General features: G+C 37.1%; 1 protein-coding gene across 2 annotated transcripts; it reads right to left on the minus strand.

The window, feature by feature from the left end:
• Positions 1-3,253: 3,253 nt before the first annotated feature.
• LOC106069213 (endoglucanase A-like) lies at positions 3,254-25,826 on the minus strand. Of its 2 annotated transcripts, none has more exons than XM_056023883.1 (19): positions 25,745-25,826; positions 24,270-24,453; positions 21,782-21,902; positions 19,918-19,989; positions 19,011-19,130; positions 17,529-17,579; positions 16,746-16,787; positions 16,036-16,190; positions 15,277-15,383; positions 15,016-15,113; positions 14,255-14,425; positions 13,274-13,458; positions 12,114-12,273; positions 11,018-11,129; positions 10,340-10,490; positions 9,770-9,914; positions 5,354-5,519; positions 4,205-4,395; positions 3,254-3,543 (listed from the first exon to the last, which is right to left on the minus strand). In XM_056023883.1, the coding sequence occupies exons 2-19, from the start codon at positions 24,450-24,452 to the stop codon at positions 3,446-3,448; spliced, it is 2,328 nt and encodes a 775-aa protein (XP_055879858.1). In that variant the 5' UTR covers position 24,453; positions 25,745-25,826; the 3' UTR covers positions 3,254-3,445. The 2 variants fall into 2 exon arrangements, with proteins under 2 accessions (XP_055879858.1, XP_055879857.1); XM_056023882.1 differs by having other exon boundaries at positions 25,741-25,823.

Raw genomic sequence — 25,826 nt, forward strand, 5'->3', positions numbered from 1 at the left:
CAATTATTTCCTTTAACTGACAACACATGAATCAATTTAAAAAAAAATATCCAATTAGTTAATTAACTATTGGCAATAATGTTTTTTGTTTAGTATCTCGAACAATGGAAAGAAATTGTACTTGACTGAAGTGGTGGTAAAAACTGAATTAGTACCCTTTATAAACCGTCGTCTGAGGCATAGTGAACACAAACATGAAATAGAAACAATAGATAGCTATACAATCTTCCTTGTTCATTTGCTCTTCGCTAGCAGAATGATGTTGGATTGAGAAGCTTGAGAAGAATTTAGGTCGTTCACGTTTATTTATAAATACATTTAAAAAACGATCACCCACATAGCCCGTTCTACGCCACCCCTTTCCAGCTGGTCCAGACAAGTGATGGGGTCAGAGCGTAGTGAGAAAGCAAAAGCATGAAATTGCACTAAACAAAAACAATTGGTAAAAATATTTCTTAATCTTTTATATCAATGAATTTCAATTTCTGAATATGTAATGCTAATGAAGCGCAATGGCTAAGTGGTAAAGCGCTAGGCCTGCGAACCGAGTGGTTCGGGTTCTAATCCTGTTGAGTAATGGTATTTTTGATTGCGGGATCTTAAGGGTGCCTCCACCCAGCTCTAATGGGTACCTAAGATTAGTTGCGGAAAAGAAAAGTAAAGGCGGTTGGTCGTTGTGCTGGCCACATGACACCCTCGTTAACAGATACCTTTATATCATCTTCCCTAGCGATTGCAAAGTCTGAAAGGGATACTTTATACTTTTGTTTACTTTTTAATGTTAACCAAGCTGTTGTTTACTTTTTAATGTTAATCAACCTGTTGCAACTTTTCTCATTCTACTGACAAAGATTGGGACTATTTCAATTTGTTTTCTTGACGCCTCATCGAGAGGACAAATTGTGTAGGATTGTGTAGGTAAAAGTAAGACTGAATGCATACATTGGTCCCTTCGTGTATTCTCCATCTTCGTAGGTCCCTGATCCAATGCCTAAGTATATTGTTGAACTATTGACACGAGGCTCAAAAAATTGTGTTTGAGTTGGCAACATTTTATGGATAGTAAGTTTTGAAGAGAAAACCTCCATCTTTATTGGGGAAGTACATTTGTAACGTTTTGGTATTAGTAAAATGAATATAAGTACTACATAAAAAGTCAAACATCTTAACAGCTACTTATGGACTTCCAATGTGAACCTTTTATAGGTTTATATTTAACAACTAAGTACGTATAATGTTTACATATTGTTACGAATCTCCCTATTCAGGCTCTCTGCAAACTGCACCTTACACCACCAACTTAAAGAACTTGACAACTCAGGGCTCCAAAGTAACGTAACACTTTAATAGTTGAATAAATAACAGCCAATACTGTTCAATTGGCAACACGTACACTGTACAAATATCTCTCCGATAACACCGTTCCGCAGTATCAACTCTTGCACTGGCCTCTCCGTCTCGTTCCGGGCTTGCACTGGGTTCAACAGTTCAGGACTGACTTCACACACTAAGCTCGTTGTGTCGGACTCGATCACAGACCAAGATCAAGACGCCAGTCGTCTCAACTGTACTTGACAGTACTCCGCACTGAACCGTCGTAATGCTCCGTACAGAACCACACCGTTGAACTGTGCTGTAGTGAACCTTCTGTCGTGAACCCCTTTTCTGAACCGTCTTGACTGCGTCACCTCCGCTCTTATATAGGGTCCCTACTGGCCTTCTCGAACCGGACAGAACGCCGCTCGACGTTTCTAGGTGGTCAGATGACTACAATTCTCGTGACGCTCCTGAGCTCTGTTCACGACGGCGATCCTTCCCGAACTGTCCTGTTGACACTCGACTCGGCTGACAGTCGCAACTCGTCACGGTTGACCGCTCGTCTAGCGCTGGCCTGGGGCGATTTTCGTCGGCTGACTACACACACACCACTACCCCTCTCTGTGCCACCACCAAGTTTATAACAATATATAAAAATAAAATTTTTGAAATAGGATTTTAAAGGAAATTGGTAATGCGGGAGTACGACTTACACACACACACACACAAACACCTTTATAATTGTTCGTTTGTTTGTGTATGTGTGTCTGTGAATGTTACATGTACTTTTCTTAACATAGTCCCAAAGTATGGTCACATCAAGAGCAAACAAACCTAACTACTTTTCAAACGTAAGTACGAATCAGTTGTTGAAGATTTAGTTAAAACCCTTTACTTTTCACTTTGAGAAATATTTGCTGGTAAATTTTGCTCGATCACCAGACCGATATTTTGAACTTGGTCTATCTTTGTCTATTTAACTAAGATTCCTTATCTTTGAGAACATGACCTCAAGGCTAACCTCATCATGCATGTAGTGATTCCTAAACTCTGCAACACTGTCGCTGGTTTACCTTAGAAAGTTCACCTTTTCATGCATTTCATGTGTTCCACATAATCAGTGTTTCTCAAACTGGTGAGTCAGTTCATACGTGATTTAGATCTTTTTTCGTCATTACTAAAAAAAAACAAAATCTTTTTAAAGCTAAGAACCTCAACCTGAAGCTTTGTTTCGTGATATTTCCTGCACCACGACTCGAAATGTTTAGTACATAAACTCCAATGACTTAGAATGTTCCGCTATACTACGGCTGCTCGCTTGATGAACCTCGAAATGTGGCATAACAGTCCCATTGAAGTTTGTTGTGTCTCTCTTGTTGGCTTTCATTAACTCTACTTATTAATTATTAAAACTGTTTGGATTCTTCAAAATAGAATATTAAGCACTTGTAAGCAAAGTCGATTCCAAGAGAAAAAATCTTTGACCTCAAGCGACACCCAACATGTTGGAATCATTTGTAGGGAAAGATAAATTTGGAAATGCAAAGGGCGAGTGACAGACAGCGAACGTTTAGGAGAAATAGAGAGAATAGCAAATGAAAGGCGAAAAAACGAGAATGAAAGGAAGCGCCAGAAAGAGTTAGTTAAGAGAGAGAGAGAGACAGAGAAAAAGAGATAGTCAGATAGATAGAGAGAGAGAAACGGAGAGAGATAGAAAGCTAAAGTTTTATTGAGCTTTCACGAGAAAGAGAGTGTAATAGACAGATAAAATTCTAAAATACAATGTGTATGGGAGAGAGAGAGAGATGAGAAATGACACAAAGTCGATTGCAAATATCTATGAAATTGTTTTACTTTGGATGTTGTGATTTCAATATCTTAAATGTTTGCCATATCGCCAGCCCGTAAATAAACAACCAATCACAAAAGACGGAACTGAATTTAAATACATTTGAAAAGTTTAATTTTTATTGTGCATATGACAATGACCATTGAGCATTCCTTTAGTCTGTCCTGACTAGCACTTATAGTTCTGGTAACTAGACACGCTGTTCATTTGTTGAAATCCTTACTAGTAGATCTAGAACTATGTCAATTACGACTACGACAGAAGTTGCTCCAGACTATTTCATCGTCTGCCGAAAACATCAGCGCCTCCTATATATGGACACTGAGCGTCATTCAATTGTTCTGGATGCTGAGATTTTATCCAAAGTGATTTCAAAGCTGAAACAAACAAAAAAAAAATGTGTTATATATTTTAAAGAAGTCTACATCAGAGCTTATCTCTCAAGAACTGAAGAGCTCTTATCTGGCTAAAAAGCTTTTTTTTTTTACTGGAGCTAAGTGCTTGCAGTTCAGAGTCGCTTGATGTACAATAGAAGCTTATTTTGGAAAATTCTGAGAGAATTTCGATGCACGATGCCACCTCTTCGGAGAAGATGATGTGACAAAGCTAATTTTATCAGAATGAAAGAGTTTTGTTTATGAGAGAGTGAGAGGGAGGCAGAGAGGGAGGCAGAGAGGGAGGCAGAAAGAGAGAAAGAGAGAGCGAGAACTTGTTCATGTGGCGAGTAGAGATTGTGTTAGATATAACAGTAAAGTAAGACTTCATTGTTTTATAATAAGTTATTGCTCTTGAGAAATTGGTTCAAAACAAAAAGGAAACGAATCATAAGAAGGCCAAGGGAATACTCGTACAAACCACAATTTAACTGAAACATAATACTTTCTGGGCTGTTCAAAAGATGGAATGGTCTTGGAGAAATATAACCAGACTATATTTACTGAAATCTTACATTTGTGTTCAACAATTGTATGAGGAACATCGACAAAAAGGAATACTTTCAATACGTCACCAGAAACCTGAGATTTCTACTTCACTCACCAGCTACAGCCGTTTGGAAACCAGCGTTGAACTCTATGGTGACCTCGTTGTTTAGAACGCTGTCAAACTTGTCCAGGTACTCGTCATTGGCCCCTGGACCTCCGACAAGGGCGCCATAAAGAATGTGTATGTTGGGCATTTCTGCAAGTAGGACTTCGGGAGAACAATGGGCAGGATGGTTGGGGCACATGCTTCAAAAAAAAAACAAAAAAAAAAACATAAAAATTGTTGCATGAATTGATGGGCATGGTTAATTAAATTCACCAGTTTTTTCACCAGTTTTTCACCACTATTTCAATATTCGACGCTGATTTTCATCTGTAAAGATTAATACAACATGAAGCTGGGAAATAAGGTCAATTTTATTCAACAGGTCTACAAAATGAAGGTCAATTTCAAAATCAAACACTAGAAGACGTCAGAACATTCAGATAATAAGTCAATAATAGAGGATGACTTCACTGAGATGCCCCCACCCCCCAGAAGCGCTATAAAGATCAACTCATGCGCCATTTCGTCCTCACTAGCACAGAGTAAAGTAGAGACAGATGGAGAGCTCACAAGAAGGCCGCGGGACATATTTAAAAAACACAGCCAAGCAGAATACTTCAAGAAAGCTTCAATAGACCTCAGCGGACAACGGTTTTGCCAACATTAGTTGGGTTTGCGTGGTCATGTGAAACACTGTACTCATCTTGGGAATTAAACACATAGCCATTAATTAAGACTAACCTAAACTGTGGATATTTATCTCAAGCGCTCCAGCCAACGCATAAGCAATTTCAGATACTTTCGCTTGCAAATATCAGTTTAGCATTTGCATAGGGAACATGTTGTAATTAGCACAAGACGCGATATTTAAAACATGAACCAAGTGATATGTGGAGAACGTGGAATAAAATATAAATGTGTTGAATTATAAAGTTAAGCCTGAAGGTCGTTATATGCGTACACGTTTAGAAAGATCTACTAGCAGACGACACCGTGAGGCAATTATTCCCAACCAACTTTGAAAGTCTTCTAAATTCAGGGCAATACTAAATTAAATAATATAAGTAGACAACCTTGAGACAATATTTGACCTAGGAAAATGTCACACTAAGGTCACACAAAAGTAGCTTAGCTTATTCATGACAATACTAAACAAACCTAATTCTCTGATATGGTCTCAAAGGATAGTCATCACCAAATCCAACCACGTAGCTGAACCCTGTGTCTCCCAAAGCATAATGTATTTGACACATGGCCCAGTGTCTGTACTCAGTAGCATGGAGGCCAGCATCTGCAGCTATCAGGGCCAACATGGCCATATTTGCTGACAAAGAAAGACAACATAATCAAATCCCTAAATGTTTCAAAAACCCATTAAAATATTTCGAGTTTTAAACTTCCGAATTTACTTACTTCAATGTTTATAATGTATCGATGTGCTTTTCGAATTTCTGGCTTTGAATTATTGAAAATGTTACGTTATATGCCAAGATATCTCAAATCTGTACACAATTGTGTGGTTCTGTAAGGTTGTTATTGCAGGCAGTGTTAATGGATCTAAGCACTCCACTACCTTTCAATGGCTTCCAAGGGTATGCGTGTTAAATAGCCTCTGACAACCAGGACAACACCTGGCTTTCACGCAGAGTCGTAGTGAGCAAAATGTGCGCCCGGAGCAAGAAACTTAATTGGCGCCCCCCCCCCCCTTTCTATTTTCCATGAACACCACAAAGAAATATACGCTTATAAATAAAAAGTATTTAATAATAATATAGTTTAAAGGTTAAAGTTTAACCTTAGCATGTATTACGTAAAATATCTACAATAGTTTATAATTTTGGCATCTCTCTGCGTGAGGCGCCCCCTAATGGTGGCGCCCGGGTCATCGTGCCCAGTTCCCCCCCCCCACACACACTACGCCTCTGCTTTCACGTATGTTTCAAATATTGGGTCCAGCTAAAAAAAAGGACAAAGGCCTAAACCATTTAGTTTAGGGTATGAGAGGCTCGCTGCCCTTGCTGGCTCCCCGCCTATAAGAAGGCAAAAAGGATTTCAAATCTTTGCTGTTTGCGGCTATATCCAAATATCGGAAAGGCAACCCTAAGGAAAAAATTAGAAGCCTGCGACGCTTAGGCATCTATTAGCACACAGTGCTACACCCTGTTGAAGGCTGAGACGCCTATGATTTTAAACTATATCGGCACCTGCTGACTGGGCACAACAGCTGCGTGGAGAGTGAGAAACTCCTGTGTGTGCGACATCATTCCAACGCTAGCTAATTCCCTGGCATTCATCTCATTTCTATGAGATTACTCATGGTCAATTCGCGACTGAAAGAAGCCATAGATGTAGTCGAATATGCGTTTTAAGTTTTTCTACATCGATGTGTGTATGTTTTTGTGGCTATCCTTCCTTTACACTTTGGATCACTATTTCTCTGAGCACTTCAATGCGGTTTAACTGTAATGGTACATGATAGCTACCAGTGGCGGACTGGCTATATGGGCAATCGGGCAAATGTCCGGTGAGCCGGTACCCAAATGGGCCGGTAGAGCCACCGAAGGGCCACATGGATGCCACTATGGTACTGTTAAAGGTTTTATACTATTCTCTTCTAAAAAGGCCCCTTTGAACGTAATGTTTAAAAAGAAATCTTCCACAGACTGTATTACAGTGTAATAGCGCCTACTAGTTTAAGTTAACATTTTCCAAAATAATGCAATAACCTTCATCCGTAGATAGTGCCACTAGTTTGCTTCATCCTTTTAGGGCCTACATAATAAGCGATTCAAAAGTAACATAAGGTCTTTATTTCTTATAATGAAATATAGAGGTCGCTGTCAGTATGATTTCGAGGACAGCTAGACGTAGAATTGGAGGCCCATCATATGATATAGAATTTGTGTGCCGAATTGTATAAAAAGGCCCGGGCCGATTTTGACACCCAGTCCGCCTCTGATAGCTAGCGCTTCATGTCCAGGAGCGAATGGAAGCATGAGCTGTAGGTTAGTATAAAACTAGAACTAAAAGCAGAGCCTTAAAAGCCAAGACATTACATTGAGTAAATAATTCACATTTGTTCATGTCGCGACACTGGCGGATCCAGGGGGGGGCGGTAGGGGCGATCGCCCCCCCCCACTCGGCCGACCCCCCCCCCCAAAGGGGGGGGGCGGACGAATTTTAGTATAGAATTCACACAATTTGTATACAAATTTATTACTTATGTTAATAATATATACTAATTATTTATATTTCAACCTATTTTTTTTATTATTTCGCCCCCGCCTCTAGTATGTTGACCGATTTGGTGGGGTCGGGAGGGGGCAATGGTATCATATCCGCCCCCCCCCATACACTTTCGAGTGGGGGGGGGCGGTCCAATTTATTTGTAGAAATCACAGCTTGCTAACAGAATCAATTAAATATCTATATGACTAAAACTGTTATTGATATTTTAACCGATCTTTATATTATGTCGTTCCCTGTTTACCGTTTGGAGGTGGGGGGGGGGCGAATACCTCTACTGCCCTTCCCACCTAAACCATTTGAGTGGGGGGGGGGCGGTCCTACTTTTATGGAGAAATCATAGTTTGTGAACAAAATTAGTTGAATTAATCTATAAATTTTATATTATGTCGCTCCCTTTCTGGTATCTTGGTCGATTCGGTGGGGTTGGCGGGAAAGCGATTGCATGTACTGCCCTTCCCACTCTAGCCCTCTGAGTGCTGGGGGGGGGGCGGCCCTATTTTTATGGAGAATCATAGTTTGTGAACAAAATTAGTTGAATATCTATATAATATTAACTACGTATTGATATGTGAACCCATTGTATATTATGTCGTACCATACTCTAATCTCAAATTTTATCATTAGTAAATTTAAATGAAAAAGGGTTGCACCAGGTGGGAAGGGCGATATATGCAATTGCATTTCCCCCATCGGACAAACCAATACTTTTTCTTTTAGTATTATAGTTTAGAAATTACAAAATGTAAAAAATCTGCCACTAATATAATTTATATATACTATAAATTAAATTCTTATATCGAGTCGCCCTACTTCTACCGCCCCTCCCATTACCAGAGTTTATGTAATTTCACATGAATTTATCATAATTATTTTAAGAGAGACTTTGCATTGGAAAAGTTAGAATTTAAACAAAATTTTTCAGTATAAGAATCATGATTGAGATGAGTTCTAAACCGAAAAATATACATTTATAGTCGCCTTTTCGCAACATTTACTCAATCGGATATTTTTCTAGTTAAATAAATTTGGGACTATAACTCACAACTTATACTACAATGTTATTGAATATTATTTATCGAATAATTTTTTTTCAGCGGCGATCCTCAAAGCCAAAATTTAAATATGTGGGGTATCTTATCTTTTCAAGGAACAAATCGGTTTTATTTGCAATGTATTAAGGGCCTATAAATTCATATTAGAATATCTTTCAAGTACAATATTATTCAAAAGGTCCTTTTTTTTAATAGTATGAATAATGAGCTTTAGGTCAGGAGAATGCGTTTCTGCAGTGAAAAATGCCAGAAAACGCTTTTGGCGTCGGGGCTTCGCCCCGAACTCCATTGATGAATAATAAACTGTAGATGTCAGGAGAATGCGTTTCTGCAGTGAAGAATGCAAGAAAACGCTTTTGGCGTCGGGGCCTCGTCCCGAACTCCATTGATGAATAATAAGCTTTAGATGTCAGGAGAATGCGTTTCTGCAGTAAAGAATACAAGAAAATTCTTTTAGCGTCGGGGCTTCGCCCCGAACTTCATTAATGAATGATGAGCTATAGATGTCAGGAGAATGCGTTTCTGCAGTGAAGAATGCAAGAAAACGCTTTTGGCGTCGGGGCTTCGCCCCGAACTCCATTGATGAATAATAAGCTTTAGATGTCAGGAGAATGCGTTTCTGCAGTAAAGAATACAAGAAAATGCTTTTAGCGTCGGGGCTTCGCCCCGAACTTTATTGATGAATGATAAGCTGTAGATGTCAGGAGAATGCGTTGCTGCAGTGAAGAATGCAAGAAAACGCTTTTGGCGTCGGGGCTTCGCCCCGAACTCCGTTGAAGAAAAATAAGCGTAGATGTCAGGAGAATGCGTTTCTGCAGTAAAGAATACAAGAAAATGCTTTTAGCGTCGGGGCTTCGCCCCGAACTTCATTAATGAATGATGAGCTGTAGATGTCAGGAGAATGCGTTTCTGCAGTGAAGAATGCAAGAAAACGCTTTTGTCGTCGGGGCTTTGCCCCAAACCCCACTAGGGAACCTTATAGCGTTGCCCCACTTTTTCGCCGAAGGTTGAGAAATGCTGCTTTTTAAAATTCTCATATATATATATATATATATATATATATATATATATATATATATATATATATATATATATATATATATATATATATATGTGTGTGTGTGTGTGTGTATGTGTATGTGTGTTCTGTACACACGTTTATGCATAGGGTTAGGGTTTACTGGGCGTTAGGGTTAGGGTTTGGAAAAAAATCGCCCCCCCCACTCCAAAGTTCTGGATCCGCTAGTGTGTCGCGAACATTTTGATGACTTACCTGCACTGCTGAGTGCCGCCCTGTCCGATCTGTGAGCCAAACCTTTAGGAGTGTACGGAATAGAACCTCCAGGGAACCAGTAGTGAAATGTGTCTTCTACGGCCGTCTTGTATTTGTCATCTTTGGTCAGTTTGTACAGAAGAACCTGTAGTTATGCATTGTGGTTAAAGTGATGTCTTGAAACTGGTTTTTATGTAATTTTATTAAGTGTATTCAGTGTGCCACAAAGTTAATTAGTTAGAACAATTTAACGTTAAGGGTTTACACAAGGACTGTTTTTTTTTTTAGAAAACGTACGTACTATTGGGAAAGGCTACTATTGGGATAGGCTACTATTGGGATAGGCTACTATCGGGATAGGCTACTATTGGGATAGGCTACTATTGGGATAGGCTACTATTGGGATAGGCTACTCTTGGGATAGGCTACGTATCTTTACTGTTGCTGAAATGCTGAGCACAGCTAGTGAAAAGCATCATTATGCACTACTAGAGTCGTACTATTCAAATCACGGTGTGTCGGAAGTGATGGTTCATTTACTTTGAGATACCAGCGTTACTTTATTCACACCTGATTGGCGGCAGTCTTGTTGTCCCAGGACATGTCTGGAGCTGGAAGTGGGTCAAAGTGTTGCTCTGCTGCAGTGAGGTAAGTGTTGTCATTGGTTGCCTGGTACAGCCACAGAGAGCTCCAGCAGATCTCATCGTTAAAGCCGTGGGAGCTGAAAAAAAAAAAGAAATCAGTAATACAATTTTTAAAAAACATGGTTCAATGGTTCTACAAAACCAAAATTCAAGACCTGATCAAATAAACAGAAATTCCTTTGACATGGGGGGGGGGGGGGGGGCATTTATATCACAAAAATTGTACAGATATTTTTTTTTTGTTCGTCTGTTAAGTTTTACATTGGATTCTTCTGTTACTCTGTTTTGTTGTTATTGTTGTTGTATTTTGTAGATAAAGTAGATTTTTAAAGTTAAAATTAATTGTTTCATTTATGTTGGCCAATTGTGATGCAGTCAAGGTTTCTTTGTGTGTGTGTGTGTGTGTGTGTGTGCAAAACTAAATGTAGGACATCTTTTTGACATGGCTAGTTTATAAAATTGTATATTGTATTACTTTAAAAAGACTTTTAGTCTATGTTTCCTTCATACAAATACAATTTTCCTTAATAAAGCAAACTTGCATGTCTCTTCTTATTGAATTCAGCTCATGTCTTATTGTAAAAGTACACATTTTTGTCATTACCTATAATTGTAAGCGGCCATAACAATAGAGTCACTATAAAGTCCGTGATATTTGTTTCCAAAGTCCCAGAGTTGTTTAGCGTGAGTCAACAGTGTGGCTGAATAGGAAGGATCTGAAACATTGTCAAGTTGACATTTACACATTGTCATTTGAAACAAAGAAGTTCAATGGCAGAATTATTACAGACACTTACACATGAAAGAAAGAAATCATTTTGACAATCTTGGTGTAAATACTTTGTTTTTTTACAGAATAAAACTGAAATATTCATGATTATAGTCAATAAAGTGGTAGTTTCCTTAGTTAAATTTGTTTTTCTTATATATATATATATATATCAGAAGACCAAATAGGCTTTAAGTGTGGATGTTGCAGAGGAAACCGCAACAGGAGAAAGGACGGGAAAACTGAATAGAAGAAAGAGAATTTCAACTGCGAATGTTTCCAGTAGCCCAAAGATAAGTATAAATTTAGTTGAAGATGTGTACATTCTAATATCTTTATGAAGCTCCAAAGTCATATGTACATGTATACTAAAAGTGGCGATGGTGAGTCTTACAAACAAGGCAATTATGTTGTGCATCGTAGATGAGTTAATGGAAATTTTCGTAAGTTTTTTATATCACAAAACACGTAATAGAAAAAAGAATATTTTTTTTTAAAACACAGCTTACCAAAGAGAAGTAACCTTCTAATACTGACATTTAACTGAAAATTACGGGTTTATCTCCCGTTCTGATATATATATAGTACTAAATTAACTAATTGTTCCAATTTTGACTGATTCATGTGTTATTAGGTTGAAAGAAGACATAGAGATGATATAGAGCTTTGTAAAAATGTACAACTCTTAAGAGTACTACATTAACATTGCAATGATTATATATGCTAATGTATTGGGCCTATTCAGAATTATATAGAATAGTAATAATACACTAATGCAGTTATATGATAGAAAACTAAATTGTAATATTTCTATACGTGACGAGTACATCGTTAGGAAAAAATTATTTTGTGCCCTCGTGTTTCCAAACATAAATATGCTAAGAAAACAACAAAACTACATTATGCATCAATGGGGCCAATGGATCCTCACCTTTGGTTTTGAAGGCAAGAGAGCCCGCAGCAAAGGCGGCAGCCGTTTCCATGGCGATGTCTGTGCCTGGATGCGTGTCGTTTATTTTATAGGGCGGTCGTTCTCCAAGATAGAATTCAGGCTGGTTCCAGGCCCAATAGTCTTCAATGTAGTCACTGACCTACAATAAAAGTATTACAATACTTTGTTTAGCTCTGAAGTTAAAAAAAAATGTAGTGCTATTTATTCAAAATATTTTAGCAAGTTTTAAAAGTAAAAAGTAACCCCTTTCAGACCTTGCGATCTATGGGACAGATGATGTAAAGGTTGTCTGTTTCTTTAACCTACGGTTAACGAGCTGGGAGTCATATGGTAAGCACCACGACCAACCACGTTTACTCTCTCCAACTAAATTCAGGTACCCATTAGAGTTGGGTGCACTCAGGTGCGACCTTAAATTCCGAAATTAAAAATCACAATCTTCACCGAGATTCGAACCCGAGGCCTCTTGGAAGCCAAGCTCTTTACCACTCACATTCCACACCCCCCATCAAGGAGAGTAATGTGAAGCCCTCTTCTGGAGTTTAATAAGATTGCGAGTATTAAAAAAAAACATTTTTTCGTTTTTTGAATGTAGAAATCTTATTTGTCATCACTAATAAAAAAAAAATAAAAACTGGATGAATTGTGACCTAAGAGATTCGGATGATGTGACAAAGCGTAGAGTAGATCATAGCTTTGTGTCACATCAACAACAACATATCTATTGAATATCTCAACAAGCAATCATCTCAAAAATGTACCTCGACATTTTACTTGTTAACTACCTCGATAATTTACCTATGTAGTACCTGAACAATGTATGTGTGTAGTAAGCCAAGAACTCACTTTTCAATAAAATTGCCCCATTAAACAAAAAATAAGAACTTAATGAGCCCAGTACCTGAAAGTACTTGTGTATATGAAAGACAACGAATAGTAATATATCTTATCTTCTTATCTTATAGATTACAGACGTTACTTCAAGAAAGAAGATAATTCTAGGTGTCAATCTAGTCATGCATGTTAATGTATCTACATTCCCTCGTTTTAGTTTCTTATACATGTGAAATTCAGATATTTAAACAAACCAGAGATTTAGAACGCAACAAAGGCAAAGTATCTTCAAATATTGCTCAGACCTGAACATAGAGCTCATCTGGCTTGGTGTGACATTTGATCAGATAGTCCAGCGCCCACTTGATACTTTCTAGGACATGGTCCTCTTGTCCTGCAGCTTTATAAGCCTCCTCATATAACAGGTACCCCCAGGACAATATGGTTGCGGAATAGGCGATGGGGAAGTTGAACTTGACGTGACCATGACCTGGAAATAGAAGCAACTCATTGTTCAGTTTAATCTCTTGCTTTTGTTAATTCCAAGTTTCCATGTCAAGGGAGATAAGGAAAAAAAAAAAATTCCATAGATTATGAAATACAAAGGTAAGCACATGAAAAACAAATACCTCGGATTTTTTTTTAAATAGAAAAATATGTTTAGAAAGATAAATAGTTTATTTTCTTAGCTTGTTGAAATGGGGGCTGCACTACTTTATTCAAAATATTCAAAGGCTATTTAAATTAATTTTTAATAACAAATCTACACGTTAAACAACAAACAACATGTTTAAAGCAATGCATGTAGGACACCACAATCATCCTACCACACATACATATATCATATTACTATCAGATCAATGGTTCACAATGGTGATACATTGTCCTGTAGATTGTTGATTTTGTTTTTAAAGATGTTACGTCAAAAAATGAAGTACACTGATTAAAAAAATTGACGAAAAAAAAGATTGCCATAGACTCTTACACAGTTGAATATATTAAATGAAAACATAATCTATTTTGAAAATGTCACTGAAGTAACAGAACAGTTTCAACCAACAGATCACCTCTTCTTAGTCGTGTACAAATATTAAACATTTTCAACAATTTCTGCTTAACATTCTGAGCTATAATGTAATATAAAATTGTGTCACTTCGATAACACATTTTAAAAATCATTTTCAATCTCAGACATATGACCGACACATTTGTACACCCTTGGGCCGGAGTTATATTATATTTTTAATCATTCCTAGTTAGGGACTAGAACTATAATGTAGGCCTACCTACGAAGTAACCTCCAGACAGATCTTCACCGCCATCTCCTTTGTCGCCAACAAGAGAGTTGTTTCTGTAAGGCAGTCTGTTCGTGGCTGGAAGTTTGCCAGTTCTTTGAGCTTCATAAAACAGAATAGACTTGAACAGGACGTCGTTGTAGTTGTACTTGGATGTATCACCTGGAAAAAAAGACGCACAGATGATAAGAAATAATTTTTAAAAATTTAAAAAAGGCATAGAATGGCAGAAAATGGTGAATTTAGAAAACATGTTATTCAAGATGGCGCTACAAAGGGGAACAAGAGAAAAGTTTAAGATGCAAATATTTTTCACTGACGTTTCGTATTACAAAAACTATAATCGTGAAGCTACCGCTCTTCGGAATGCCTGCAATATATGAAATGATTGTAAGGGTATAACTACTTTAACATTGTCATCTTGTGATAATTCAAACAGGAGAGAACAATAAAGGCCCAAATCATCTGGACATATGGTACATGTACGATCTTCTGAGGCCAACTAGATCTATCCAAAAAGGCCATTTTGCGACATTTTTTTTTTTAGTTTTCAGCGTTTTATCACCAACAACATCCTAATCCATTAGAAAAAAAAATGTTTCTTGAAATGTTTTGGAATTGAAATTTCTTTGATCTCATTAATTATTAATGACTTCAAAAATCTATGGCCTAACTTATAAGGAGCTATACGTTAAATACAAGAGTAATTTGACGTATGTAGGGTAAGTTTGTAATCAACCGTATCTACTCACTTGTAGGTGCAGGACTAAATGACCACTTATCTCTTCCCATATTGGTCATTGTGGCGTGAGCATGGGGTATCGTGTGTCCGTGATAGTTGGCGGCAATACTGTTGGACGAGAAATAAAATATTAATTTCATGAAAATGTTAATTTTGATTATTGATCAAATTATATCGATGTCTCTATAGTTCTTTAAAGCCAGTTTTTTTTTTTCAGTCACTTTTTGTAGTCGTTAAATAAGCTTTCATGTTGTTCTTGTTAAATACTTACAAAAGTAAATATGTTGATCCTTTGGGTAAGTGCGCCTGGTGACCAAAGCTGACCATTGTCCAGTGGAGCTTGTCTTCTGATATTTTTTCAATGACTCCATTACCGCTCTGAAAACATGAAAAGCGATGTTTATGCTAAAAACGTATCGGATAGTTCTGGAGCCAGCTCACATGGTCATTCCAATCACTTACTTTTCACTATAAGGTTCAATGTCTGCTTCGACAGAATTAAGTAGGGGAAAACTTCCCTTGACTTGCATCGAACGTTACAATAGTGAATAATCAATACAAGCATTGCTGTTACATCGACGTTTTAGGCAAAACAGTTCACTTTGAGAAGACTGGGATTTGGAATTTCGGGATTTATAGGGCGCTCCTCAGTCGACCCAACTCTAATATGTTTCCAACTTTAGTTGGGAAACGTAAACGCGGGTGGTCATTATGCTGGCCAAATGACACCCTGTTTGTAAGAAACAGATGACCTAAACATGCATTGCCCAATAGATGGCAAAGTCTGAAAAGAGGAACTTTACTTTCTTGAGAAGGGGAATAAAAGTTTTTAGAGAGTTAATCTTTTAGAGAATCAATCTTTTAGAGAATCTTTTAGAGAATCAATCTTTTAGAGAATCAATCTTTTCGTTGTGGCTGATGTTGCTGTAGTAAGGTTGGCTACACTTTTCTTAAAATTCTATTTTATTATAATTATCGCTCTAAATGCTAAAAACGTGATTATATGAATGAAGAAACTGTCCAGACAGACCTCAATAAAGTTGATGGGTCCATCAAATGTAATGTTCACTATCCAGCCCAACATCTCCTCATCCACAGTGAATTTAAATTCGGCGTAAAAGAAGTCTCCCTTGTCCTCCACAAATACCATGTCTGAGTCGTAGGTACGACTAGGGGGCAGCGTAGCTGTTGAGAAATAGTATACTTAAATGAAAGCCTCCATTACGAGTATGACTCATTGGTAAAAGTTTAATAACCAGGACACTGTCCAAGAGGGTTGGAGTATAGACTAGAATTTTGGTCGGTTCAGGTTCACACAATGTCACCAGATAAGTCTGCCTCATATGCTGTCTTGGAACTACCAAGGAGGCTGTCTGGTATCAAGACGCGTACCGTGTTGTTAATAACAAGTTGTTTTGTGACACTATGATTCTAGAACCCAATGAAATTTAGAATTCTTTTAAGAATTGTTTACTAACTATCACACCTTATGAATCAGCGGCACGGATTAGAAACAAATGAGTGGATATAGAGTTCATGTGAAAACAAAGACTGGGGGATTCTAATGAATAAATTTTCTTGTTCTTCCTGTTATTCTTGTTAAATACCAATACCAGCTCAGTTGTGAGATTGTCTCATTGTTTGTCACTACTGGAATGACGTACCTGGATTGAAATACAAGGTGCAGGTGTAAAGGCTAGTTCCTACTAAACTATCTTGGAAATCAAGACAACGACTTACTTCTAGGTGAGTGACTTGTCGTAAGAGCTGAAGCTGTTGGCGCTGAGAATTAGGAATAAAATGATTACATAAGTTATTTCGGAGATTTAAAATGTTAGTAATTCAAACCTTTATTCGCTAGCAGAGATACTGCATTATGCTAAGTAGAGAAACGTTTTAATGCAATTGTGATCCTGTTTTAACACCAAAATCCATCTAAACATTATATAGGGCTCCAGCTCTGGAAGAAAAGCGTGCCAAACGAAAAATGGCTGGCTCCTCTAGCACCAAAGCTAAAGCCACCCTAAACTACGGTATATGTGAACGGGAGTGTCTTTCCAAAACAGGGCTCCACAGTCACATGAAAAAGTGTTGGACGAGATGAACCATAGTCGCTCTACGACTGAAGGGGAGGCCAACAACAACTGAAGTAAACTTCCAACTTTAAAACAAAATGGAAAAGTTCACGCAAAGTAATCCCCGACCCCTTTTACACACTCAAAAAAGTTTCTATAATACCAAACTAGAATCAAAATGGGAGTTTATGTTTACATTAACTCGTAAGAGCCCCCTTGGGTGTGAGTTGTGTTCAAACATTACGTTCTAGACAAACTCCTACCAAACCTGCCTTCACAGCAATTGATTTGTTCATTAATTAGCTCAAAATACGCTTTTTTTTCAAAAAGCATTGTATATAATTGGTATATATTTAATTCACTATAAGTCGTAGCTAGAACTTTGAATTTTTTAAAGTAGTTCATACGAATGTGCAGTTAATTGATATATATTGTTAAAAAAACTTACTAGCAGTACTTGCAGATGCACTGGCTGTTGTTGAATGGGATGACGTATCACCTGAAAACATAATATTACATGATTAGCAGTTATCGATGTTCCGTTGTGGATAAATGGAAAATACCTAGGAGTCATTACCATATACATTGGGGTTTGTCTTTTGTTGTAGAGAGGTTTTAGTTTGTGTGCATTTTATTATTTCATTTGAATTCTACCAAAGACTACTTCCAAAACAAACAAAAAAAGGTATGAAAAGAATAAAATTCATTATCTCTGGCCAAAGGTTACATGAATAGACTTTCTTGTAGATCTCTGTTAATCGAATGCTAAAGGATTGGTTTGATTGGATTTGAACCTGAGGTTTTCATCTAAGCATCACTGCGTCTCTTTGATATATTTAGGACGTAAGCCAAGATGTAGCCATAGGAAGACTAGTATTTTCCCTTACATCTTCACTACTTATCTCAAAGCTAGTAACAACTCGCCTTGTCTGTCTGGTACAAATCTTGCATACATTATTTCTCCTACTTCCCAATCTCGGATCAAATTTAGAACTTTGCACAATTATTCATTGTTGAGGACAACACATGAATATATATAAAAATATTAACCAAATAGTTCATTAATTGGTGGTAATTAATTAAATATGTTTATATAAAAAAGGAAAATAAAACTTGTATTATCAAGAGATACGACAAAAATTGTGCGGATCTTTCCCTTATATATCTCTGTATTTTAAAAGGTATTCACTTGGACATTGGCTTGTTGTTCTATAGTCGTGCTGAGCAGGAAACCAAAGGCTCTGAAAGAGACAGTTTGAGAATTATTACGAAGATCGTGTGCCAAAGAAAAGCGCTTGCCGAAGAAGGCGCAGACGGCAAAAAGAGAATTTAAATAGAACCTCGGCGGACAGTTCGCAGCGTAATCCCGTGAAATACTGCCTAAGTGAAGACAACGCCTTATAATATACCCAATAGTATTAAGTAGGAAAATTATTCCCTTAACAGGCCTTATGATCAAACAGGCAGATAATGTAAAGATCATGTTTCTTTTAGGCCGCAGATCATGTCAAGATCATGTTTCTTTTAGGCCAAGGCTTAACGAGCAAAGGTGTCATGCGGCCAGAACAACGACCGACTGCCTTTACCTTCCCCGAGTAGTGTTAGGTACCCATTAGAGTTGGCTGGACTAAGGGGCGTCCTAATAATACCCAAATTCAGCCTTTACCGAGATTCGAACCCGATACCCCTAGGTTCGGAAGCCGAGCGCTTTACCACTCAGCCACCATGCCCCATCTTAAAACATTAGCACAATCTTATTTTAGTTAATTTTGTGTATACTCTTTCTTCCAGCTTTGTTCTGTAAGAATTCAGAATCTTATTTTAGTTAATTTTGTGTATGCTCTTACTTCGAGCTTTGTTCTGTAAGAAAAAAAAAAACGGATCAAGAGTCTACAGCAAAATGTGTTAATTAAATATAAGAAGCATGTACCAGCTGGCGTTGGCGTCACTGAGTGTGTGGTCGATGGTGTTGTAGTTGACGTTGTCGTTGAGGTGGTCGATGTGGTAGAAGATGTGGTCGTTGAAGTAGTGGCTGTGGGTGTTGGTGTCCCTGAAAGCAATGACAGATTTATGTTTCAAGCTAAATGAAAAAAAAAAAACGATGCTGGACTAGCACAAATAAGAATCGAGGCCATTAGGCCTTTGTGTAGTGTTTTTTTCGTTTCGCGAAGTGTAGCACTTGTTTCTATTTAGGCTCTACTAAAATACACTTTTTTTTTTTTAGACTGATCATTATAATTTCTATCTTTCTTTCTTTATTGTTTGTATGTGAGGTGGTTTGTTTTAAATGTGTATCATACCTAATTTTGATCTACCCCTTTTCAGGAAATCAAAAAATAAGTGACTAGCTCTTTGTCAAAGATTGATGCTGCTGAGGGTGTCAAAGACAGATGCTACTTATAGTTTTAAGAATAAATAATGCTGGTGATGTTAAAGATTGATGCTACTGAGGGTGTCAAAGACAGATGCTGATAATGGTTTTAAGAATAAATAATGCTGGTGATGTTAAAGATTGATGCTGCTGATGGTATCAAAGACAGATGCTGCTAATGGTATTAAGAATAAATAAGGCTGGTGATGTTAAAGATTGATGCTGCTGATGGTGTCAAAGACAGATGCTGCTAATGGTTTTTAAAATAAATAATGCTGGTGAGGTCAAAGATTGACGCTGCTGATGGTGTCCTAGCCAGAAAGTTTATTAGATGTTAAAGTATCACTCTAAAATAGAGGCCGATTTTTTTAGACCAGAATACAGAGAACAGTCCAGAAAAACTCTTCAGAAATTCAAGCCGTAAGGGCTCTGTAACTCTCCCATGAAGTATTAAAGTCTACTTTACCTGTGATAGGGTTGCCGCTGACGTCACCAGCCTGAAGAGCACCGGTTACTACCGGACTGATGTCTCCAGATCCTAGCAAGAATTTGGAAACAAGGGAAAGTTAATTTACTAAACATTTTTAAAGCATCAAGTATAAATATATATATTATAGAATTAGTGAATAACTTATTTTAAAATCTTGTTTTACCAAAGTTATTGATAAATGCGACTGTTTGACACAGAAGTCACACTTTAAAATAGAGACGCATAGAAATGTTCTATCAGCAACTCGAATTGACATAATTGATCGGTAGATTTCTACCAGGACCTCTTAACGTGACTACTGTCCCTGGTTGTAATTAACGATAGCATATAAAGATGGTAAGGTTTACCCGGGACAGGGACACATGGATGGTAGTTTAAGAAAATTGTTAATTGTACATTTCGTTTTGTCAGGTGATGTGGGCAGTGGGTCTTATTGTGCAGTGACTTAAAAGCTACATAATTCTTGATAATATTTAGTACAATACAAGGTTCAGTCTTCTTACAGAGGACAATATACATTGTGCCAAAAGCTTTATAATATTTTCCTTCATTGTTTTATGTTGGTGCAATGATATATAAACTAATATCACTATGTATCGAAATATTTGTAGAAACAAGGTTACAAAGACAGTTTGTGTGGAAACACAAACTCAAAATCGTCCCCTAAAGTGGTCCACCCAGGTAGGTAAAAAGACAGGTATCAATATTTTCAGAAAGAATATCAGAATTAAATTATATCAAAGACAAATGACAGAGAAGAATGGAGAAAGAAGGTTGACAGATATTGTGTGGTGCCCCAACGGTCCAGCAAACCAAATCTGAGGTGAAAGTGAATGTGAAGTTGAATGTGAAATTGGCCTAACTAATGTCTTATAATGAATATCTAATTGATCTAATTGTATTGTAAAGGGTCAATCTCTTATTCAAATCCTCAAAACAAAACAAAAAAACATTTCGTAAAAAAAAAAAAATTAAAAAATTCCTTTAGTTTGGTGTTATATGACTGCAGTTCACGTGATAATATGAAAACCTACTTATTAATTGTTGTTTTAAATTATGTCTAACTTATATGCATACTAAATAGATTTTTTTCTCTTAAAAAAAAGTAAACATTATTATTGGGTAAATGTATTAATATAACGTAGCAATAAAAATGTAAAAAAAAAAATAATTTTTAACAAAAAGTGTAAAACCATTTGCATAAATGTGTTAAAAATATGGTAAATATATATCTCCCTTAATAAGGAGCCTACCGTGTTTGTTACTATTAATAGTGAATAGTTGTAAAAATTGTGTATTTTTATTTAAAAAAACCTGCTTGCATAAGTGATTTTAAAAATTAGATTTTTCGCTTTTAGAAAAGAAAAAAGTAACCGTTGCATCAGAACTTTGAATATACTAAAATATTATGATGTCAGATTTTCACTATCTTTTCTAGTTTACGAGATCTAAACCGGGACGGACGGCGGACAGACGGACAGACATTTCACACAAAACTAATAGCGTATTTTCCCCTTTCGGGGGCCGCTAAAAATACATCTTTATTTACGATAGAGAAACAACTGATTATACGTAGGAACTCTGTGTGTGTGTGTGTGTGTGTGTGTGATTGTTTTTTTTTTCCAAAGTAAAGCAATATTTTTCAATGAAGTATGAATCGGGACAGTATTTAGCCTTAAAAACGTCTTTCTTATTAATTGTTTACAAAATGTTTAATTACTACTCGTATTGTTAAAATTACTACCCTTTTACCACATTTTTTAAAGACATGTCGACATTTATATAAAAATAGTTCTATAGTGGATTTCAGAAGTATAAGCTTGAATGTGGTGTTACTCACCGTGTCCTTGAAACTCTATACAGAGTTGGTCACCGACGTGCTCATCTTTATTCCAGGCCTTGTTATGTAAGACAAACACCTTACCGCCGTCCAGTGTCTGGACAATGTCCGCCGTGTACACCTGTTAGTAAGAATAAAATCACCATTCTTATGTACTGCTAATTTAGCTTTTTTATGAGCAGGTCTGAATGAACAGTGTTTTAACGTGAGTACATTATAACATATTTAGATATTCGGTAAGAACGATTCAGATCTCTACAATAAACTTCAGATATCCTTTAGAGATTTCTTAATATTACAGTCCTCGAATATTAAGCTTTTATCTCTCTCTCTCTCTCTCTCTCTTCCTCTCTCTCCCCCTCTCTCTCTCTCTCCCTTCCTCTCTATCTCTCTCTCCCTCTCTCTCTCTCTCTCTCCCTCTCTCTCTCTCTCTCTCTCTCCCTCCCCCTCTCTCTCCCTCCCCCTCTCTCCCTCCCTCCCTCTCTCTCTCCCTCTCTCTCTCTCAATCTCTCTATCTCCCTCTCTCTCTCTCTCTCTCTCTCTCTCTCTCTCTCTCTCCCTCTCTTTTTCTTTCTCTCTCAAGGTGCAGTCTAAGAGAAATTGGAAAAAGTCGGAATGTTTGCCCCCATTTGAAAAGGTTAGAATGTTTGTCCTCATTGAATAAGGTTGGAATGTTTGTCCCCATTGGAAAAGGTTAGAATGTTTGTCCACATTGGGTAAGGTTGAAATGTTTGTCCCCATTGGAAAAGGTCGGAATGTTTGTCCACATTGGAAAAGGTCAGAATGTTTGTCCCCATTGGAAAAGGTCGGAATGTTTGCCCCCATTTGAAAAGGTTAGAAAGTTTGTCCATATTGAATAAGGTTGAAATGTTTGTCCTCATTGGAAAAGGTCGGAATGTTTGTCCCCATTGGAAAAGGTCAGAATGTTTGTCCATATTGGGTAAGGTTGAAATGTTATTCCCCATTGGAAAAGGTCGAAATGTTTGTCAACATTGGAAAAGGTCAGAATGTTTGTCCCCATTGGAAAAGGTCGGAATGTTTGTCCCCATTGGAAAAGGTCAGAATGTTCGTCCCCATTGGAAAAGGTAGGAATGTTTGTCCCCATTGGAAAAGGTCAGAATGTTTGTCCCATTGGAAAAGGTAGGAATGTTTGTCCCCATTGGAAAAGGTAGGAATGTTTGTCCCCATTAGAAAAGGTAGGAATGTTTGTCCCCATTGGAAAAGGTCAGAATGTTTGTCCCCATTGGAAAAGGTAGGAATGTTTGTCCCCATTGGAAAAGGTATGAATGTTTGTCCCCATTGGAAGAGGTAGGAATGTTTGTCCCCATTGGAAAAGGTAGGAATGTTTGTCCCCATTGGAAAAGGTCAGAATGTTTGTCCCCATTGGAAAAGGTAGGAATGTTTGTCCCCATTGGAAAAAGTCGGAATGTTTGTCCCCATTAGAAAATGTTGGAATGTTTGTCCCCATTGGAAAAGGTCGGAATGTTTGTCCCCATTAGAAAAGGTCGAAATGTTTGTCCCCATTAGAAAAGGTCAAAATGTTTGTCCCCATTAGGAAAGGTTGGAATGTTTGTCCCTATTAGAAAAGGTCGGAATGTTTGTCCCCATTAGAAAAAGTCAGAATGTTTGACCCATCTCATATTAAAGAAAAGTTTGTTGGTTGTTGACCCAGTCAGGGTGGATGGTTCCTGACATGTAAATAATTGTAATCTCAATCTGCGGGTGATTTCATTCTAGCATAGCTTACGATTGTTCACTCCTGCAGCAGTAGGCCTTTTATCTTTTGATAGGTATTGAGATGATTTATTTTAACGTGACTCATGTGACAGAATCTAGCAAAATTTTTAGGGAAAGTATTCCAACGAATTTCTGATTACATCTCAGCGACATAAATATCTCAATCTCACCCAAGTTGTTATCCAGCAGCATAGTATACAACAGGAAATTAATCCTTGATATACTTTACATTAGTAAAACAAGTATTCTTATATTCAGTGATCCCTGATTCATGTTATATCTAGATGTTAATCAATTTTATTGCAATTATAAACTAAGTATAAAAGAATTTTTTTCCTTAAAAAAGTAATCAACACACAAAAAAGCAAGAAAAAAAAAGAATACTATAACATTTTAAAAATTGGTAACGTGAGAACATATAGCAATAAAAATGATTTTATTTTTTTAATTTGGTTTTCATCGTTTTTCATTAAAAATATAAAATTAAAATATATATATTATCTGTTGGATTAATTGGAAACAATAATTGTGTTCTAAAAATACATAAGAAACAGAAACTTTCTTAGAAAACGACCAAACTTAAATGTCCTATGTCGATATTCCCTTTAAGAGTCAACGGTTGGAGTCAACATTTTCTATTAAGATCAGCATTCACTATTGAGAGTTTAACTTCTGCAGTGAGAGACTATGTTTGACATACCCCCCTGCTGTTTCTTTTTTAAATCGTAGGCATAGGCCCAGGCCTACTTACATCTAGACTTGTCAGAGGCTGGTCAAAAGTCAACGTAACTGTCCAGGAGTGCATCTCTTGTGTGATGTCGAAGCAGCCTTTGCCTTGAAATCCTCCGCTCCAGTGGCCAGTAATAGGGATATTGATGTCCGCATAGACGGCCACAGCTGTGGTGATCATCAACACAATGACCTCTGGCCACATTCTGGACAAAAGAAAAATAATCAAACAATAGGAGGGGTCAATGATCCCACTACTAAAGTATAATATAGCTCCCTTGATTTTTTTCAAGTGGACATACTGATGGAAAAGACCAGATCTAGATCTAAGTTTAAGCTCATACAAGATGGACATGCTCTACTGTCTAGAAAGTCTATCCCAACATTATCACATAGGATATTTATTAAGATAGAAAACGCACTAGCTCTCCTAGTAAGAAGAACGCAGTTAAATACATTTGTAGTGAAGACAGATAGTGAGCCTTGCAACATAAGCAGTACTAATACAACGTAATAACTAAGTATAATATAAAAATTCAACACGTCCAACACTAGCGAATTCTATCAGCTACTGGATCACTGACATTAATTAATTCACAAGTCGTTCTTCTATAGTCTATAATAATAAGGTTTATTCTCTGATAGGAAGATGTCATGACCAGTTTCTACAGTAACTAAATCTCTTACCTAAAACTGTCGTCATTTCCTGTCTAACTTTTGTTCTATATCAGTATCCAATACATCGTTCTATTTTATAAGTACTAGCAAAATACCCTGACAACTCATTGATAAGTGGGACTATGTTGACCTTAAACTGATTGTATGGGACTATCTTTCCAATACAATTTCGATATTTATTTTTTTGTGTTTTAAACCATCTAGAATCTTTAAAGTTAATACAAGGCTAACAACCTTAGATCTATATTAAGGCAAACAGTAAGTGCAAGAAAAGGAGCCTTTGAATTAGAAAAAGCAAGGCAAAACACCTTAAAGTTAAGGTAATGCAACAACAACAACAATCTGGTACAAATCAATCTGAAATAGGCTAAGGTCGACTCGAAGCAATCACTACACAACTACCATCATGTACACAGAGTCACAGAAAATATGCTTTTTTTTCAACTTCAAACTAGAAGAATGATTTTCAGTTTGTGGGTCTTTCTTGGCAGTTCATTATGATTATTTTATTAACTGAAATAGAAGAGAACACCTGGTTGAGGCGGCATTAGAACGAAACAGGAGGTCACTTTTAAAGGCCGCGTGATACACATTTAGACCAAAAGAAAATCCTAATCGACCACCAACGGACAACTGGAGGTGGCAAAATATGTGGGTCGCAGCTGAGGCTGCGTAGTCACTGGATACACTACATTCCTCATTAATTATCGGACTCGAAGACAAGCCTTATTATTACCTTATTATTTAGCCTATTCAATAATAAATCAATATATTAAGGGAAAAATCTAAATAAAAAGAAAATGGATAAAAACTACCTGCCTCGACTATTGCCAACTCCAAGTATATCTCATTGAATACGATTTCATTGTGCTTTAAAAAGGATATCCTTATCTCGCCATTG

This window comes from Biomphalaria glabrata, chromosome 3 (genome assembly GCF_947242115.1).
Source record: "Biomphalaria glabrata chromosome 3, xgBioGlab47.1, whole genome shotgun sequence".
Classification (NCBI taxonomy): domain Eukaryota; kingdom Metazoa; phylum Mollusca; class Gastropoda; family Planorbidae; genus Biomphalaria; species Biomphalaria glabrata.